Raw genomic sequence first — 20,543 nt, forward strand, 5'->3', positions numbered from 1 at the left:
AAGGATATTATATTAACTATATTAGTTATATTGTTTGAGGAGTAATTGTAAGCTTTTTCTGGTGTGACGTTAAAGCTTTTCACACTTTGTTAGTAATAAAGTTTGTTTTAATATACCATATCCCTATTTCTTTGTGTAATCACTCATGGTTTGGGAACTGGCAGATCTTAACTCCTTTTCAGTGCCTAATTTCCTGTTACCCAGGGAAACCCATGCAGCAGCAATTCACTTCAATTTGGGCTTTCAATTGCACTATAGGAACCCAACTATAAGTATGTTAACAGCCATACTACCTCTCCATGGTGAACCATTCAGATGCTGCAATGCCTGTCACCTTTAAAATAGTGTCATGAAATATGCACTGAGTTGAAGTTAGGCTCTGCACAATTCATTTTCTGTCATCATCGTCCTTCCCACCCCTAATCTCCCCAGAGATTCTCCCCTGACTATGCCGAGGAGGTTAATATTGAGGTTCTTTATTGGCTGTGGAGTAATGAGGAAGACACGTAAAAATAATAATAATCGCTTATTGTCACAACTAGGCTTCAATGAAGTTACTGTGAAAAGCCTCTAGTCGCCACATTCTGGCGCCTCTTCGGGGAGGCCAGTATGAGAATTGAACCCGCGCTGCTGGCCTTGTTCTGCATTACAAGCCAGCTGTTTAGCCCACTGTGCTAAACCAGCCCCATGTGGTATATAAATGGAAATTCTTTCTTTGTACAACTTCGACACATCAAGAATTTGTTGTAGGTTGTGATTGAAGGGATCTTGCAAGGTAATAAAGCACTTCGATATTTTGAATGCCCTCTAAAATCACAAGAAGCATTTGATATTTGTAGCCGATTCCGTCATCACAAAGTCAGATGATTCTACTAACTCTTGCTTCATATTTCACTGAAGTCAATACAAATAAAACAAAATTCCTGATGTCAAATACTTCATTATTGTTAATAAATTTAATGGTACTTACCTAGAGTCGACATTTATTACCATTATTTTTAATTACAGAACCAATTCGGGCACCTGAGAACCTCACCTTCTCTGAGATCAAGCCAAGACAGATTACATTACGTTGGGAGTCACTGGTACACAACATCATTCGCTGCCACACTTACTCTATCTATGTTTGCCCCCGCTACACCTTGAAAGTTGATTACAATCTGGAGTTGAGAAATTGCATTAAAACTGACCCAATGGTCACTGAGTTCACCGTTAAGAATCTCCTGCCTTACAAAAAAATTTATGTCCATCTGATTCTGATCAACAGTGCAGGAAGAAAAGAAAGCAAAGACTTTATCTTTCAGACAGAAGAAGATGGTAAGTGTGATGTTCTTTGATTTCTTAATGAGGATGGCTTCGAAGTGTAGTGTCTCACAAAGAACATCAAGCTATGTTTTGAACAAAGTTAATTTATTTACATGACAAAATAGATTTGTCTTGCTTGCTGAGATATAAAAGATTACAGATTGACTAAAACTATGATACTAACTACAGAGCTCCAGATAACTTGACTATTCACTATCTCGCCTAGCAACCTACTCCCCTAAAACAAGAATATCATGTGATCCACGTGTATGTGCTTGATCACTATCTAGTGGTTGAACGTAGTTACAGTAAATTGTTAATCCTTCATTATTCTTACAATACACATATTGTCACCCTCCCCCTTCCTTTGAAGTTGTTTGGATATGCATTCAAACATATGTATATGGTTTCATAATATTATTGTCCATCAGTTAAAAAAAAAATTTTTAAATTACAAATTAAGTCTGTCTGTTTTTTCCTGAGACATGTAAATCTTCTCAAGACAATCTTGTCTTGAAATCTTCTCCATTGCTCCTTCATGGTGTTGTTGCTGTGTTTGTTGCTGGGATGATATCTTCCTGACATACTGTTGGAGTTGCTTTGAGTAGCTTTGTATCTATTGTGATGTTTGGAAATGTGGGTTAAGTCGTATTCACCTTAAGAAGTGTTCTGCGGTTTTTGCTCAAGATAGAACCCTCTTCTGTTATTACTATATAGGAATGTGGAGCTGCCTGGTATATGACATGTGCCATGGACCATTCATTTGGAAGTTGTACTCTGACAGTATCACCTTGTTCTAGCGGTGATAGATTTTTTTGCTGTTCTATCATAATACTTTTGTTGTTTCCTTTTTGTTTTTGATTTTGTTGTTTGCGTCTTCATTTTCAGGATCTTCCTGTTCATCAGCAACTGTGCTCATGTGTATCCCGTCACAAGTGGTGTCGCTCTGTAGCTTAACAAAACTTAGTTTGGGTCGCTGTTTGAATCCTAAGCTTTCTGCAGTAACATCTGGGCAATATGCACTCCTTCTCAGCCTTTCCATTTGACTGTAGATAATGTGGGTTAGAGGTTACATAATCAAAGTCATACTGTCTTGAAAATGCAGTCCATTTGATGCTGTCAAAACACGGTCCATTGTCACTCATTTACGGTGAATGGGATGCCATACCTAGCAAATATTTCTTTCGTAGCCTTGATGACTGCCTTCGATCTTGAGTTGGGAAGCTTGATTACCTCAGGATAATTCAAAAAATAGTCAATGACTATCAAGTATTTTCTTCCTTGAAAGAAAAACAGATCAATGCCTAATTTCAACCATGGAATTGTGCCGATTTTGTGCACAGTTGTTGCTTCCTTTCGTTGATGGGACTTGTTCTTCTGATATGTTTCACATTGTGCAACTAGGTTGCTAATGTCATTGTTGATTCACAGCCAGTACACGGACTCACAAGCTCTCCTTTAACACATCTCCATTCCCAGATGGCCTTCATGCACCTTACTGAGGATCATTTGTCGCAAAGAAATCGGTATTACAATGCGAGCAGGAACCCATTGACACTGCTTAATTCTATTTGTAGATTTCGGTAGTTGGAACAAGTTCTTTTGGGCCAACCATCCCCCATGTATTTTAACACTCGTTGGATAGTTTTGTCCTTACTTGTTTCCTCTTTGATTATTTTCGACTTATCATCAGACACAGGTAGGTTCTCTTCAATGAGGATTGCTTGAGCTTTAATAACCTGTACAATGTCTGTCATCCTTCGATCATCAGTTGAATGTGATAGTGCATCAGCTACAACAATCTCCTTTTCTGGCATGTAGACAAAATCATACCTTTGATGTTTCATGACCATTTTCTGTAGTTGTGGAGACATGTTGTTTAAATTCTTTTTTATAATGGGAGTTGAGAGGTCAATGATGGGTTTCAACTGTGAATGTGGGTAACCCATATACGTAGTTATGGAATTTGTCCGTACCCAGGAGTGGACCCAAACACTCCTTTTCAATCCACGCATAGCATTGCCCAGTTGGTGTCATCGCTCTCGAGGCATATGCAACTGGTTTCCGTGTCCTTTCACTTGTCTGTTGTAACAGCACTGCACCTATGCTGTCTTTGCTGGCATCCATTAAGATCTTCATACTGCTTATCGGATTTAAGAATGACAGAACAGCTGCTGTAGTGAGTGCTCTTTTCAGATCAGACCACTCTCTGTTGTGTTCATCAAACCAATTGAACATCACATTCTTTCGGATAAGCTGTCTTAGTGCCGTGGTGTGTGATGCCAAGTTTGGTATGAATTTTCCTAAAAACTGACAACACCTAGCATCCTTAGGACTGCCTTCTTGTCTTTTGAACATGACATTCTGGTAATGGTTGCTATCTTTTCACTGTCTGGTTGGACTCCTTGAGCTGACAGTTGATCACCCAAGAAAATTGGTCTGGAGATGCCAAATTGCCATTTGGCTCTGTTCAGTTTGAGACCAAACTTTTCAATGCACTTCATGACTTGCAGAAGTCGTGCATTATTGTTCTTCATTTGATGACCAAATGATTTTGTCATTCACGTACACTTGTATGCCTGTGATACCTATGACCATCTGTTTCATAGCCCGATGAGAAATTAGGGAAGTTGAAATAATCTCAAAAGGCATTCTGTTGAAACAGCATCTCCCGTATGGTGTGTTAAACGTGCCAAATTTTTTTTACTCCTCTAATTTTAGTTGTCAGAAACCCCTGGATGCGTCTAGTTTGGTAAAGATCTTGGCATCTGACATTTCACTAGTAATTTCCTCACTTTTAGGAATTGGGTAGTGTTCCAGATTAATATTCTGATTCAGATCCTTGGGATCGATACAGATTCTCAGGTCACCGTTGGCTTTCTTCACAAACCATAGAACTGACCCAGTCAGTTCGTTCTTCAACTTTGGTGATTATTCCCAACTTCTGCAGACACTCAAGTTCCACTTTTAAACATTCCCTCAAAGGAGCTGGTACCCTCGTTGATGGATGAATTAATGATTTGGTATTTGCTTTTAACTGGATTTTGTATTCAAATGGTAGTGTTCCCATACCACGAAAGACGTGAGGAAATTTCTGAATAATCGCCTCAATCTGGTCATTGCAATTTGATGAAATCCTGTCCAAGCTGTAAATGCATTTCATGAGCTGCAGAATCTCACATGCCTGAACTTCAAGTAACGATGATATACTGATTCAACAATCTAGAATTTAATTGGAATTTTTACTTCTTTAACTTTGACATTTAAATAACAAGTACCCATTATGGTTATCAAATTGCCATTATAATCTCTCAGTTGACAATCATTCTCGTCAATCACTGGTTTTATCCTTAATCTGGCTATATCTGTTTGATTGATAAGGTTGGCTCCTGCTCCGGTATCTAATATTACATTGATGTTGGTTCCATTTATCGTCAAAGGAACCATCCAGTCATCTATATTCTGAACAATGGAAATTTGTTTTAAAGTTTCCAAATTGGTAATTTTTTGAAGTGCTTTTACTATGCTTTCAACTGTTTCAACAAAGAAGGAATCCTCAAAGTCAAATTCATTTTCTTCTGAATCAGGTTTAATCGCTTGCTTTAAAAAAATTTTTAATGCTTACTTTTTGCACTGCTCTTCTTTGTTTACTGTCCTAAGCTTTGTAAACTGCTGCAAATTTGTTCCCGATCTACATTGAGATGCGTAATGGTTTAACTTGTGACATTTAGCACAGGTTTTTCCATATGCAGGGCATATTTTAATCTGATGCGTATTGTCACACCTTTTACACGTAATGGTGTTCGCGAATTCATTCAAAAATGGCTGCCGTCATTCTTAAAATGGCTGCCATCTAAAGCATGTTTCTTTTTTAGGTGCACTACTGCATTAATGGCGCTGGCCACACTGTCAGTTTTCACGCCACTTTCTCCGACAATCATTTCTTGTCAGGAAAATTGTTTCCTTGTAACTTTGCGTACTCTACAAATTCTGATTGTACCTTCCAGAGTCAAATCAGACTCTCAATAACTTTTATCGCAGTTTGTCACTTTTACTCTGCAGACTATTTGATCTCCCAAAAGTGAGTCTAGGAGAATCAAAAAATTACATGTCTGTGCTTTTAGTCTCAGATCCGTTATGAAGCAGTCAAGCGTTTCACCTGATTTATGCACTCTTTGCCAGAACATATACCGTTCAAACGTTTTGATTTGTTGCAACTGGCAGTGCTTGTCAGACTTCTTGATAATTTTGTCATACTTTTTTTTATCTGTCTCATCCCCAAACTGGAACAAGTTAAAGATTTCAATGGCTTGTGAGCCAGCAATTGTTAAAAACAGTGTTATTTTGTGCTGGTCGCTGGTCACCTCTAGGTCTAGGACAAAGATATACAATTCAAACTGTTGCTTGAAATTGCGCCAATTAACGTTTACTGTGCCCAAAGTACAAAATTGCCATGGAGTTTCCAGACCTTCCATCTTGCTCCGATTGGGATTTGCTTCGATGTCGTCGTTGAAGTCAGACTCTGATGAGAAATTTGTCCAAGCTTTTTCTTCACAGAGATTTCTTGCAAACTTCTCTTATCTTTCTGTACATTTCTACTTATCTTTAGCATGCACAAATGTCCACTCCTGATATCATGTGATGTTCTTTATTTCTTAATGAGGATAGCTTCGAAGTAAAGTGTCTCACAAAGAACATCAAGCTACGTTTTGAACAAAGCTAATTTATTTACACTTCAAAATAGATAAATTTGTCTTGCTGGCTAAGAAATAAAAGATTACAGATAAAACTATGATACTAGCTACAGAGCTCCTGATAACACAACTATTTACTATCTCGCCTAATGACCTACTGCCCGAATCCAGAGTATCACGTGATCCACATGTATGGGTTCGGTTGCCATCTAGTGATTGGATGTAGTTACAGTAAATTGTTAACATACATAGATACATAGAAAATAGGAGCAGGAGAAGGACTTTTGGTCCTTTGAGCCTACTCCGCCATTCACCACGATCATGGCTAATCATCCAACTCAATAGCCTAATCCTGCTTTCTCCCCATAGCCTTTGATCCCATTCTCCCCAAGTGCTATATCCAGCCGCCTCTTGAATATATTCAAAGTTTTTGCACCAACTATTTCCTGTGGCAATGAATTCCACAGGCTCAACACTCTTTGTGTGAAGAAATGTCTCCTTATCTCTGTCCGAAATGGTTTACCCTGAATCCTCAGACTGTGACCCCTGGTTCTGGACACACATATCATTGGTAACATCTTCCCTGCATCTACCCTGTGTAGTCCTGTCAGAGTTTTATAAGTATCTATGAGATCCCCCTTCATTCTTATGAACTCCAACGAGAACAATCCCAATCTAGTCATTCTCTCCTCATGTGACAGTCCCACCATCCCTGGAATCAGTCTGGTAAACCTTCGCTGCACTCCCACGAGAGCAAGAACATCCTTCCTCAGAGAAGGAGATCAAAACTGGACACAATACTCCAAATGTGGCCTCACAAAGGCCCTGTACAATTGCAGCAACACATCCCTGCTTCTATACTCGAAACCTCCCTCAATGAAGGCCGACATACCATTAGCCTTCTTTACCGCCTGCTGCACCTGGATGCTTACCTTCAGCGAATGGTGCACAAGGACACTCAAGTCCTGCTGCACACTCCCCTCTCCCAATTTACAACCATTCAGGTAGTAATCTGCCTTCCTGTTTTTGCTTCCAAAGTGAATAACCTCACACTTATCCAAATTATACTGCATCTGCCATTGATTTGCCCACTTGCCCAACTTGTCCGGATCATGCTGTAGGATCTCTGCATCCTTGTCACAATTCACCCTCCCACCTAACTTGGTATCATCAGAAAACTTTGAGATGTTACATTTTGTTCCCTCATCCAAATCATTGATATATATTGTGAATAGCTGCAGTCCCAGCACTGATCCCTGTGGTACCCCACTAGTTACTGCCTGCCAATTTGAAAAGGACCCATTAATCCCTACTCTTTGTTTCCTCTCTGCCAACCAGTTTTCTATCCACCTCAACACATTTCCCCCAATCCCTTCATTATTGTTACAATAAGAGTTACCAGAAGAGTGTTCTTTGTTTTTTTTTCTTTGCCTTTCAAACATGGCTGTTGCTTTTTCCTTCAGTGAACTGAGCAACAGCCTGAGCCAAACTGGTGCAAAAATTGTCTGGAAATGGTCCAAAATGTGAATGGGTTTCGAGTGGATCAGGTTCACGAAGGCTCCATTCTTAATTTCTCACTGTTTTCCCTACTAATTGATTGAGATCAGAACTTGGCCTGCTAGAAGGTATACAGATTCCCGGCAGGTGTCTCATAGATTTGTATATAGAAATCTGGCAACCTCAGGTTCAGGGGTAACCCAACAGAGGCAAAAGGGAAGCTTCAGCGTTTGTCTATCAGTGAATAAAAGCAAACATGCCAATTCCTACGAATGTACGGCTGATAAACACACTTTTTGATTATGAGGCGGGATTACATAAACATTGGATAGTTTTATTGTCGTTTTTAGGACTTTGAAAGGATCTCATAGGATAGACAGAAAGATACTAGTTCTCCTGCAGCTCAGAAAATTAGTGTCAAGAGATCTGTAAGATTCCTCTTATCTCTCGCTTATAGATAAGGTCTCAGTCTGGTTGAATACCTACTCTTTATTTCTCAAGAATTCGTTTGGTCTATTTGCAAAAAATTACATCGACAAACTTTCTGTGAGTACATTGAAATGTCCTTGAGACAATGAAGAGTTAAAGCAAAAAACTTCAAGATACAAGTGACTCCAGATTTACAAATTAAAAGTAATTTGAACAAAAGGCCATTTTTAAAAGTAATTTTCACGAATGCTTCAAGGATTTCCGGCTAAAATTCTTTTCTCTAATCAGTCATATGGATCACATTCTTAAGGGAATCCTTATCTGTGTTTAGCCCATTACTTAGTTTATTTGGTTCTAATTCTCAGCTGAGACGTTTTGATTTATTCAAACAACTGTCTGTCACTTAGAACATAGAACATAGAACGATACAGCGCAGTACAGGCCCTTCGGCCCTCGATGTTGCACCGACATGGAAAAAATCTAAAGGCCATCTAACCTACACTATGCCCTTATCATCCATATGCTTATCCAATAAATTTTTAAATGCCCTCAATGTTGGCGTGTTCACTACTGTTGCAGGTAGGGCATTCCACGGCCTCACCACTCTTTGCGTAAAAAACCCACCTCTGACCTCTGTCCTATATCTATTACCCCTCAATTTAAGGATATGTCCCCCCGTGCTAGCCACCTCCATCCGCGGGAGAAGGCTCTCGCTGTCCACCCTATCTAACCCTCTGATCATTTTGTATGCCTCTATTAAGTCACCTCTTAACCTTCTTCTCTCTAACGAAAACAACCTCAAGTCCATCAGCCTTTCCTCATAAGATTTTCCCTCCATACCAGGCAACATCCTGGTAAATCTCCTCTGCACCCGTTCCAAAGCTTCCACGTCCTTCCTATAATGAGGCGACCAGAACTGTACGCAATACTCCAAATGCGGCCGTACTAGAGTTTTGTACAACTGCAACATGACCTCATGGCTCCGGAACTCAATCCCTCTACCAATAAAGGCCAACACACCATAGGCCTTCTTCACAACCCTATCAACCTGGGTGGCAACTTTCAGGGATCTATGTACATGGACACCGAGATCCCTCTGCTCATCCACACTACCAAGAATTTTACCATTAGCCAAATATTCCGCATTTCTGTTATTCTTTCCAAAGTGAATCACCTCACACTTCTCCACATTAAACTCCATTTGCCACCTCTCAGCCCAGCTCTGCAGCTTATCTATGTCCCTCTGTAACCTGCAGCATCCTTCCGCACTGTCTACAACTCCACCGACTTTAGTGTCGTCTGCAAATTTACTCACCCATCCTTCTGCGCCCTCCTCTAGGTCATTTATAAAAATGACAAACAGCAACGGCCCCAGAACAGATCCTTGTAGTACGCGACTCGTAACTGAACTCCATTCTGAACATTTCCCATCAACTACCACTCTCTGTCTTCTTTCAACTAGCCAATTTCTGATCCACATCTCTAAATCTCCCTCAATCCCCAGCCTCCGTATTTTCTGCAATAGCCGACGGTGGGGAACCTTATCAAACGCTTTACTGAAATCCATATACACCACATCAACTGCTCTACCCTCGTCTACCTGTTCAGTCACCTTCTCAAAGAACTCGATAAGGTTTGTGAGGCATGACCTACCCTTCACAAAACCATGCTGACTGTCCCTAATCATATTATTCCTATCTAGATGATTATAAATCGTATCTTTTATAATCCTCTCCAAGACTTTACCCACCACAGATGTTAGGCTCACCGGCCTATAGTTACCGGGGTTATCTCTACTCCCCTTCTTGAACAAAGGGACCACATTTGCTATCCTCCAGTCCTCTGGCACTATTCCTGTAGCCAATGATGACCTAAAAATCAAAGCCAAAGGCTCAGCAATCTCTTCCCTGGCTTCCCAGAGAATCCTAGGATAAATCCCATCCGGCCCCGGGGACTTATCTATTTTCACCTTGTCCAGAATTGCCAACACTTCTTCCCTACGCACCTCAATGCCATCTATTCTAATAGCCTGGGTCTCAGCATTCTCCTCCACAATATTATCTTTTTCTTGAGTGAATACTGACGAAAAGTATTCATTTAGTATCTCGCTTATCTCCTCAGCCCCCACACACAACTTCCCACCACTGTCCTTGACTGGCCCTACTCTTACCCTAGTCATTCTTTTATTCCTGACATACCTATAGAAAGCTTTTGGGTTTTCCTTGATCCTACCTGCCAAAGACTCCTCATGTCCCCTCCTTGCTCGTCTCAGCTCTCTCTTTAGATCCTTCCTCGCTTCCTTGTAACTATCAAGCGCCCCAACTGAAACTTCACGCCTCATCTTCACATAGGCCTCCTTCTTCCTCTTAACAAGAGATTCCACTTCTTTGGTAAACCATGGTTCCCTCGCTCGACCCCTTCCTCCCTGCCTGACTGGTACGTACTTATCAAGAACATGCAATAGCTGTTCCTTGATCGACATCGAGATCTAACACCTGGCCTGGTTCATTACCCAAAACCAAATCCAATGTGGCCTCGCCTCTTGTTGGCCTGTCAACATATTGTGTCAGGAAACCCTCCTGCACACATTGTACAAAGAATGACCCATCTAATGTACTTGAACTATATCTTTTCCAGTCAATATTTGGAAAGTTAAAGTCTCCCATAACAACTACCCTGTTACTTTCGCTCTTTTCCAGAATCATCTTCGCCATCCTTTCCTCTACATCCCTAGAACTATTAGGTGGCCTATAGAAAACTCCCAACAGGGTGACCTCTCCTTTCCTGTTTCTAACCTCAGCCCATACTACCTCAGAAGAAGAGTCCCCATCTAGCATCCTTTCCGCCACCGTAATACTGTCCTTGACTAGCAGCGCCACACCTCCCCCTCTTTTGCCCCCTTCTCTGAGCTTACTAAAACACCTAAACCCCGGAACCTGCAACAACCATTCCTGTCCCTGCTCTATCCATGTCTCTGAAATGGCCACAACATCGAAGTCCCAGGTACCAGGTAACATGATTTGTGATCCAGGCATTGGTCATTACTTAAAATTCACCAATGTCCATCAAAGTAATTGTCTACGTGCATCTGCCATGTATGCCATTTCTACACAGATAAGGTGCCTGCACTAACCTTGCTTTTGATACATTTTTATTACTGAGCATATTGTGGAACAAAGACTTATTCATTAAGAAGGCCTTAGAAAGTGTTGAAAACGCGACTCCAAGTAAGACTCGGACAACAAGATATAGGTTAACATCAACAGGCAATTTAGTTTACATGCCACAAGGGGAGATTGCGCCTAAGCTAGGGTTAGGGTGAGAATCCAAAGTACAACAGCTCTCCTGCATATTTATACACTTATACACTGGACTAAACAAATGCCACATGACTTTGAATCTTGGTGCTTAAAAAACCCTTACTCAGCTTAAAATCCTAAAGACCTTCCTAAAAGACCTTATTTAACTTCAAATCATGAATCCTCACAAATCCAGGATATACTCGAGCTGCATCGATAATGTATCAATACATGACTATGTGTGTATGACAAAGTGTGGAAACAGATGGATATAGATAAGGAAGTGACACTACAATACACAGGAAAGGGGACCCTCCAAACTATTCTTGCCCTCTTAGCAGAATTTTCAGTACACCACAATTATGGCCAAGTATCCTATCATGCCTTGGTTATAGTTAGCCAGAAATCTGCATTTCTACACTCCCCCCTTTTGTCATATCCATATATGACAACCTTATTCAGGCAGTATTCTCTGTAGCTCTTGTTTGCATAGGTCTTCTGGGAGGTTTTCGGCAACAATCAAGGCCATTGGAGTGGGTTTTGAGTTTATGCTTTTAGCTCCCATACAACAGCAGCATTTGATAGCCATGCCTGTCCGATGTAAGCCCATGCATAGTCCAATTATCAAAACTAAGTCTTGCAGAACCAGCTTAGCTAGGCCACCCAGCAATCTCTCCAGCCACTCTTGCCATGAACCCCACTTTCCTCGGCTTGAACCGTCAAGTATCTCTTTTTGGATGTGATTGGCCAAACTGATGATGTTTTCGGCCACATCTGATATGTAGGTGAAACAATCTGACCCTATCAAGGTGCAAGTCCCTCCCTTTTCCACCAGGATATAGTCTAAGGCCATTCTGTTTTGTAAGGCTGTCCGAATGGCCACCATTTCTGCAGAGATCCTGTCCAGTACCTCTGCAGTATCATTTGCTATATTTTCTACAGCTACTGCCATTTTTATGGATTACCAGGCTAACTTCCCCGTCCCATACCAAGGAATATTGCCCTTCTCTTTCTCCGGGCGTTCAAAGCCTTTTGGGAGAACGCTGTAGAGTGGTGAATAGGGGGAACCATATAGCCCAGGTAGCAGGATCCTGACCAGTTAAGGGGTAACCAGGGATTGGCCTTATGACCGCAAATAAAGTAGGTACCATTATAAGTTCTCAATTGACTGATCTGATCTACAGTCCAGTGAGTGACAAACTTAGTGCTTCGAGTCGTTTTATTGTAAAGCACGAGGTGATGGATACTCTTCCCATCGATCAGGAGATTTGCTGGGGTAAGGAGAAGGGGATGGCTACACTTGTTGATTCCAGCCTTCCACCCTGCCATTTGGTTAATTACAAGGCAGATGGGCCCTTTTGGTCTGCCTCCTCCTGCGGTATTATTGAGGAACAGAACTGGGGGGACATGCGAGAGATAATACTTAGGTTGTAACATATTGTCTCCGTATTGTATCCTGCTGACTCTCACCATTTCTTACTATTTCCTTTCCCTCTAAAGAGGATTCTTCTGCTTTTCACTTCATAGGACCGGTCCTATTCCAACCACCATTCTGCTGTTTCAGACTCATTCAGTGAGATCAGTCTTAGCGGGACTCCCCTCTTTAGTGTATGGGTACGTGGACACAGATCCAACAGCTTCAGAGGTTAAGCGTTTTAGTGTACTCTTAAGTCACGTTCAGAAAAGTGTTTACTTGTAGTTCGGCTGACAGTAAAACAACGTGAAGAATAGTTAAAAAACGGTAGTATGGTCAGTCCGGTCCCCCTGTTTCCTGGTCGGGGTCGCTTTTGCAATGCAACGTGTGGATCCATATTAACCGCTCTTTGACTTTCAGCGGTATTGGTAGTTAATTGAACATGGAATGGGCCTTTGAACCTTCCAGACACTTGACAAGCTAGGAGAAAAGGTCATTGTGTACGGATGAGAGGGTAGGATGGGTTGGGGTGGGGTGGGTTGCGGGCACAGGAGGATAGTCAAGTGCTGAGGGGAGGATCAGGAGATGAGAGGGTAGTTGGTGGGGGAGTGGGTCAGGAGGGAGGTAAGTAGGGTAAGTAGGAGGATTGTATTTAGGGTTTGTAGTTGGGGAGTGCACTGGGGAGGTAAATAGTATAGTTACCCAGGAATTGGAACTGCTTTTAATGCTTCTAACTTTTCTTGGGTAACTATTACACTAAATGAGTGGGAGCCATCCAAAGTGTATGACTTTCAATCTGAGTTTCAATGCGTTTCAGATGCAGGGTAATTGCTAATGGAAGTTGAAACTTCTCAAACAATTTCCATGCAGTCCTTGTGTAGGGACTCCTGAGGGGTCCCCCGGCACATCTTTCCTGGTGCCTCTAGGGTAGAAGATCTCTGCCTTTGCCTTTGTTTGATATAGTCAGTGTAAACGTGATGTATGCTTTTTATAGGTCTTTATGATTATGGAACAGTTTGATACGTTAGCCATGGAGAAGATGTCTTCACTTGTCGGAGACCAAATCTAGGAACGATAAATATAAAAATTCAGTTGAAGCACCTTTACTCAAAGGGTGATAAGAATGTGAAACTTGCAGCACGGGAAAGAGGAGTGGCACAGGTATCAAGTATAGATGAATTTAAAGAGAAGCTACTGGTACATAGGGGAGAAAGAAAAGAAGGATATTCTCATATAGTTACATAAAAAAGGGTGGGAGGAGGTTTTTATGAAACATAGACACCAACTTAGACCCATGGAGCCAAATGGCATGTTTTCTGTGCTGTTGACTTTAAGTCATTCTCTGTAATGTGGCACTTTCAAGTTTTACAATGTCTATCAGGATGTAACCACAATGGTTTTCTTCTTCCCCAGTACCTGGTGCAATTCCAGCAGAGTCCATTCGTGGAGTACCGTTGGAGAATATGATATTGTTGAAATGGGGTGAACCACTGGAGCCTAATGGCATCATCATACAGTATGAGGTAATTATTTTGCTAAATAACTTATAATAAGATCTGAAGGTTATTGGTTACAGATAGGACAGGAACCTAATTCTGAGGTGTGGTTTGGAGGTGTGTGGTTTGGAGGGGAACTTTTAGATGTTGCTGTTTCCAAGCATTTGCTGTTCTTTTCCTTCTGGGTGTTAGAGTTCATAGTTTTGGAAGGTGCTGTGGGAGAAGCTGTGGTGAGGTGGTGCAGTGCATCTTGTAGATTGTACACATTGCTGCCAATGTGCATTGGTGGTGGAGGGATGAATTTTGTTGTGGTGGATGGGGTGCCTATCAAACAATCTTCTTTTCCTTAGATGATGTTGAGCTTCTTGAGTGTTATTAGAGCAAGTAAGTAACCTCCCATCCCAGGATGTCGACAGTTTTGTCGTTTTTTTCTTTTATTGCAGTTTAGTTTTTTTGTTGTATTCAGCCCATTGTTATGGGCCAGGGTTTAGAGAACCCCACAGTGTGTCATGGAGTTCACCTGATCCACAACTTTTAATAGATTGTGGTATGGGGAGCACATGACCCACTCTACAGGTATGGTACAGCAGAAATGGAAAAGTATTTTTTAAAGCAAAACAATGTTTATTCTATGAACTCAAGTTAACCTTTTTGAAACAAGCAGTGAACATCTTAGCAACCATTAATTCAAATACAACCCCCAAAGAGTATAACACTAAGTATTGCTTACGTTGTCCTTTTAACATCCAGAAGACTTGCAAAAAACATAACCTTAAACAGGAGCACATCAGGTTAAAGTCACGACTGAAAACATTTATAATTATGAATTCACCAAATCATCAAGAGATAGTCTTTTCATGGCAGGGAGATCAACAGTACATCTGCTCTGTCTGGCTTCAGCTCCAACACTGAAAACGAAACTAAAACGCACCTGCAGCAAAAAGCCTAAAACGAAAGTAAAAAGCTGACAGACAGCAGTTGCCAATTTGCACTGGAGATGCCAATAATGTTGCTCTATTTAACTGGATACTAACATGACAGTTATTAATGATGATATTGCTTTCAGAGTCTACAGGTATCAGATGATACCACCTCAAGGTTTAGCTGGATATCGATCAAAGACACAACAACCAGATAGTTAGTTCAAGTTCAATGATAGTTTATTTATACAAGAATTACTTCGACATGCAACATAAAACACTACAAGCTAAATTACATCTAACACGACAACAACCTGTACTTAACTTCAGGCACCCGGCTTTATGCAGAGGAACAAGGCCCTTGTTCGGATCTTGCGTGGCTGGTTCTGGAGAAGTGACTTCGTTTCTGCTGGGCTCATCCATCTGATAGCGATCATTGGTCTTGAACTTGCTTCTGGTCGTGGTGCTGCAATTGGTTTTGGGCACAAGCCGGGGCCAAGAGAGTGCCGGTGCGCCGGGGCCAAAAGAGACAGTCTCTTTTTATCCTTTGGGGGTTTTGCGCTCTTTTGGGCGGTCCTTAGCTTTGGACCCAATAATTCGGCAGGATTCGATTACTGCCATCGATTTTAGCCAGTAAAGGGATGGATACCTTTATGTCTGGCGTGTCCTGAGTGGTCTTTGACCATGGCTGTTTGGGCTTCCTCGGTGAAGGGAGTGGCGCCGATGAGTCTGGATCTGTATCTGATACCTGAGTACAAGTCTTTTGTTCTGGGGAAATGGGTCATTAGAATGCAAATCGGCTGGGGGCTTCGATAGTGTCTGGTTATCTAGTGGCAAATATACACTTAAGCTCTGAGTTCATCTGGATCCTGCATTGGCCATATTTCCCGTGATTCTTCGCAAGTGGCCATGTTTCCGTTTGTAAGTGGCCATCCCCAGATGGCTACACAGTCCAGCTCCATCCACACTCTGATATCACTTCAGTAAAATGAGCAGCCAAACATTTCTTAAAGCGACATTCTCATGACACTTCGCCCCCCCCTAAGAAAAAATAAATAAACTATCAACTTCAAGGTGGTTTCATTTTTCACCTTTTCACTATCCTTTAAGAAACGCACACAGTAAATATACTTTGTGTTTCAAAAAACAACACACGCAAACAGGTATAATAATATAGTCCATTTTTGTTCTTCTTCCTCCAACTGAAATCCTTCATGATTGATAGTCTCTTTGAACAAGAAGGTCTCTACATGATCCGTCCATTTCTCTTCGCCTCGGCATTTCTCTTTAAAGTCAGATACTTTAGTTCAATCTGATCACAGAGAACCTTGTAATTCTCCAACACAGGAGCATTGGCTATCACAGCTTTCAGGCAGTCAAATGCGTGTTGAAAGTCCCCTGTGCACTGAAATTTTTGACAAGCAAGTCCATCAGTGGAGCAATCACGCCACAAAACTTTTGCACAAATAAGAACATAAGAACTAGGAGCAGGAGTAGGCCATCTGGCCCCTTGAGCCTGCTCCGCCATTCAATGAGGTCATGGCTGATCTTTTGTGGACTCAGCTCCACTTTCCGGCCCGAACACCATAACCCTTAATCCCTTTTTTCTCCAAAAAACTATCTATCTTTACCTTAAAAACATTTAATGAAGGAGCCTCAACTGCTTCACTGGGCAAGGAATTCCATAGATTCACAACCCTTTGGGTGAGGAAGTTCCTCCTAAACAATCGATGAAATCCACTCATGCCAAGAAATCGCATTATTTCCCTTCATCTTGAGGGTATCGGAAACTCCTCAAGGAAAGTGACTTGGGCTTTTCCAAATTCACTTTTGGCTAAGTTTATCACCAAACCCACCTCCTGAAGTCGATTGAATAACTCCATCAGATGTTTCAAATCTCCTTTCAATATCTGGCTGAATATTACCAGATCGTCGATGTAAACCGCACAATTGGGTAATCCTGAAACAGCTTTGTCAGTTAACCGTTGAAATGTGGTTGGGGCGTTTTCATGCCACATGGCATAACTTTGAATTGGTACATACCATCTGGAGTCACGAAAGCTGAAATCTCCTTCGCCCTTTCGGATAAAGGTACCTGCCAGTAACCTTTAAGTAAATCCAGTTTTGAAATAAAAGCTGATTGCCCCACTTTCTGAATGCAATCCTCCAAACGTGGGATCGGATAAGAGTCCATTCTTGTAACTATATTAACCTTTTTATAGTCCACACACAACCATTGGGTACTGTCTGGTTTTGGTACCATCACTATGGGTGATCTCCATTGGCTGCAACCCACTTCAATTATACCATTTTTAAGCATACTCTCAATCTCTTTGTTAACCTGTGCCAATTTTAAAGGGTTAAGTCTGTATGGATGTTGTTTGATTGGAACAGCATTTCCCACATCTACATCATGTACAGCCATTTTAGTACTTACCAATTTATCTCCACAAACCTACCCATGTGATATCAATAACTCTTTCAGGTCAGTTCGTTTTTCCTCTGGAAGGTAACTCAACAATTTATCCCAATTTTTAAGAACATCCTCGTTTTCCAATTTTAATTTGAGGTATGTCAAATTCACAGTCATCTGGATTTGGTTCATCACTTTGAGTTAGAATCATTAAAACCTCCTCCTTTTTCTCTTCTTCCCTTTCAAAGTACCTTTTAAGCATCTTCACATGACACACTCGGTGAGTCTTCCTTCTGTCTGGTGTTTTTACCCACATAATTCACCTCACTTAATTTACTTTCAATCTGATGAGCTCCACAAAACCTAGCTGTTAAAGGTTCACTGACCACTGGTAACAACATTAAAACTTTATCTCCACTGGCAAAACTACGACCTTTGGATTTCTTGTCCGCTACCCATTTCATCACATTTTGTGCAACTTTTAAATGTTGTCCAGCCAATTCACCTGCTCTATTTAATCATTCCCTAAAATTTGATACGTGATCCAATAATGTAATTTCCGATTTCTCACTCACCAATTTTTGCTTAATCAATTTAAGTGGTCCTCTTACCTCATGACCAAAAATTAGTTCAAATGGACAAAATTTGGTTGACTCGTTAGGTGCATCCCTAATTGCAAACGGTACGAATGGAATTCCTTCATCCCAATCCTCTGGATAATCGTGACAATACGCCCTCAACATTGTCTTTAATGTCTGAGGTCATTTGGGAATAAGGAAAAGGAAGCGGTCCTACACAATCAATTAGGACCCCTGTAAAAGGTTCCTCAATTGCTGGAATAGGTATTGAGGGCGCTGATTTTATCACTGCTTGAGATTTCCCTATCACCTGACACGTGTGACATGATTGACAAAATTTAACTGCATCTTTATATAGTCCAGGCCAATAAAAATCTTTCTGGATTTTAGCTTGAGTTTTCCTTATTTCCAAATGACCTCCCACTGGTACCTCATGTGCAACTCGCAACACCTCCTTTCTGTACCCTATCGGCAATACTACTTGACGAACGTCTGCCCACTTTTCATCCACCTACATATGTAACGGTCTCCATTTTCTCATCAAGACATTTACGGTAATAACACTCTGGTATCCACTCAGATTCCCCTTCCGTATATGCTTTCTGATACAGCCGGTTTCTTTCTATATCTTTCTGTTGTAACTGCCAATTTTCCTGAACTAAAAATATCCGCCTCATCCTCCACCTGTTCTTGTTCTTTTTTAACCATCTGATCAAAAATCATTCCTGATGATTGCACTTCAACTTCATCTTCACTTTTTGATTTCTGCTCTTGTCTTAACCTGTGACTTTGCGACCTTGTTAGCACACAATCTGGAAAAATCCCAGGATATTTGTCCTTCAACACTTCAGTTGTCTGATTTTCCACTGGCTTATCAACCACTGTAGGCATCATTCCTACCTGCGATCCAGCTATATCATTGCCCAAGATAAACTGTATTCCAGGATAAGATAGTTTCTCTATTACTCCTACTGCCACTTCACCACTCTTCATTGCACTTTCCAACCTTACCTTATATAATGGAACACGAGTCCTCTAATCCTGAATTCCACTTATTACCACCTTTTCTGGCAACATTCTTCCCAAACTCCATAACTCCTCATCTCTTCCCATTAAAGATCGACTAGCTCCCGTATCCCTTAACACTGTAGTTTCTTTACCTGCTCCTCCTGATACACAAATAAATTTTACCCACTCAAGTAAATTCTTTAAAGTGATCTTGCACCTTCTTATCAGTCACCTCTTGATCAGGCTGTACAATCATTTGCACCTCTTCCACTTCACTTGGGATTTCCTTTACCACTTTAACAAGCCCCACTATCTTATCCTGTTTTACCACATCAGCCTTCCCAGTGCTTTTCTTCAACCACCAATGTCATGATATACAGACACACACATAATGATATACAGACAAGCAGCTATTGGGCACAGAGAACAGGACATGACTAATAAGCAGGCAGGACACTCAGGGGTGGGATCTGACTACAAAAGACATGAGGCACTCACAGACCACCTCTTTCCACTGATGAACATCTAGAGAGTCAGTCAAGGGAGTTGTTACAATCTCACCCCTCCACCACATGACTAAGAGCTAGTCTGGTTCAGTCAGACAGAGTAACCACACTTAAGTTAGCAGAGTTGAACTCACAGAGATCTGTGCTATTGGTTCAATAAACCTGTTTGAACTAACTTCAAGGTCTGAAGTATCTTTCTGATCTAAGCTACATCCAGTTGCAGCCAGTGTTAGACCAGTGTACCTAACACGACAACCAATGCTGTGATTTTACATGGCCTAGTTTATTACAGTGAAAACATTTGAAACTTTTCATGTCTGTTCCACCCTCCTGGATTTCTTTTTTAATCTGAGGTACTCTCTCCTTATTATCTCCCATCAGATCACCTTTACCTTTACCACTTGAGTATTTCTCATGTCCCCAGTTTCTATCCCTCACAAGCTGAAACTGATGTTGGAAACAAAACTTTGATTTATGAACTAATTCATAATCATCAGCCATTTCTGCTGCAAATCACGCAGTTTTAACCCTGTTGTCCCACATGAGTTCTCACTACATCAGGAATTGTATTTTTAAATTCCCCCAAAAGTATAATTTCTCTGAGAGCTTCATACGTTTGGTCTATTTTCAAAGCCCTTGTCCACCTATCAAAATTACTCTGTTAGATCCTTTCAAACTCCATGTATGTTTGACCAAATTCTTTCCTTAAATTTCGAAACATTTTTTCTGTCGGCTTCAGGAACTAGTTCATATGCACCGACGATGGATTTTTTTCCCCTCCTCGTACGTCCCAGATAGTCCTCCGGTAGTGATGCAAACACTTCACTAGCCCTACCTATCAGCTTTGTTCGAATCAGTAATACCCACATGTTTTGAATCAGTAATACCTATATGTCCTGTGGTCATTTCATTTGTTTAGCCACTTTCTTGAATGAAAAAGTCTTCTACCTCCTTCTCATCAAACCTTGGCAATGCTTGGACATA

The 20,543-nt window shown here is 41.1% G+C and overlaps 1 protein-coding gene across 1 annotated transcript in view; it reads left to right on the top strand.

The window, feature by feature from the left end:
- LOC119975033 (receptor-type tyrosine-protein phosphatase U-like) overlaps positions 1-20,543 on the top strand; it is a 1,028,343-nt gene that overhangs the window by 463,454 nt on the left and 544,346 nt on the right. The window contains exons 9-10 of the mRNA XM_038814894.1: positions 1,009-1,317; positions 14,052-14,161. Of these exons, the coding sequence (XP_038670822.1) occupies positions 1,009-1,317; positions 14,052-14,161 (419 nt within the window). The remainder of the gene's footprint in view (positions 1-1,008; positions 1,318-14,051; positions 14,162-20,543) is intronic.

The sequence above is a fragment of the Scyliorhinus canicula genome, chromosome 1, assembly GCF_902713615.1.
Source record: "Scyliorhinus canicula chromosome 1, sScyCan1.1, whole genome shotgun sequence".
Classification (NCBI taxonomy): Eukaryota; Metazoa; Chordata; class Chondrichthyes; order Carcharhiniformes; family Scyliorhinidae; genus Scyliorhinus; species Scyliorhinus canicula.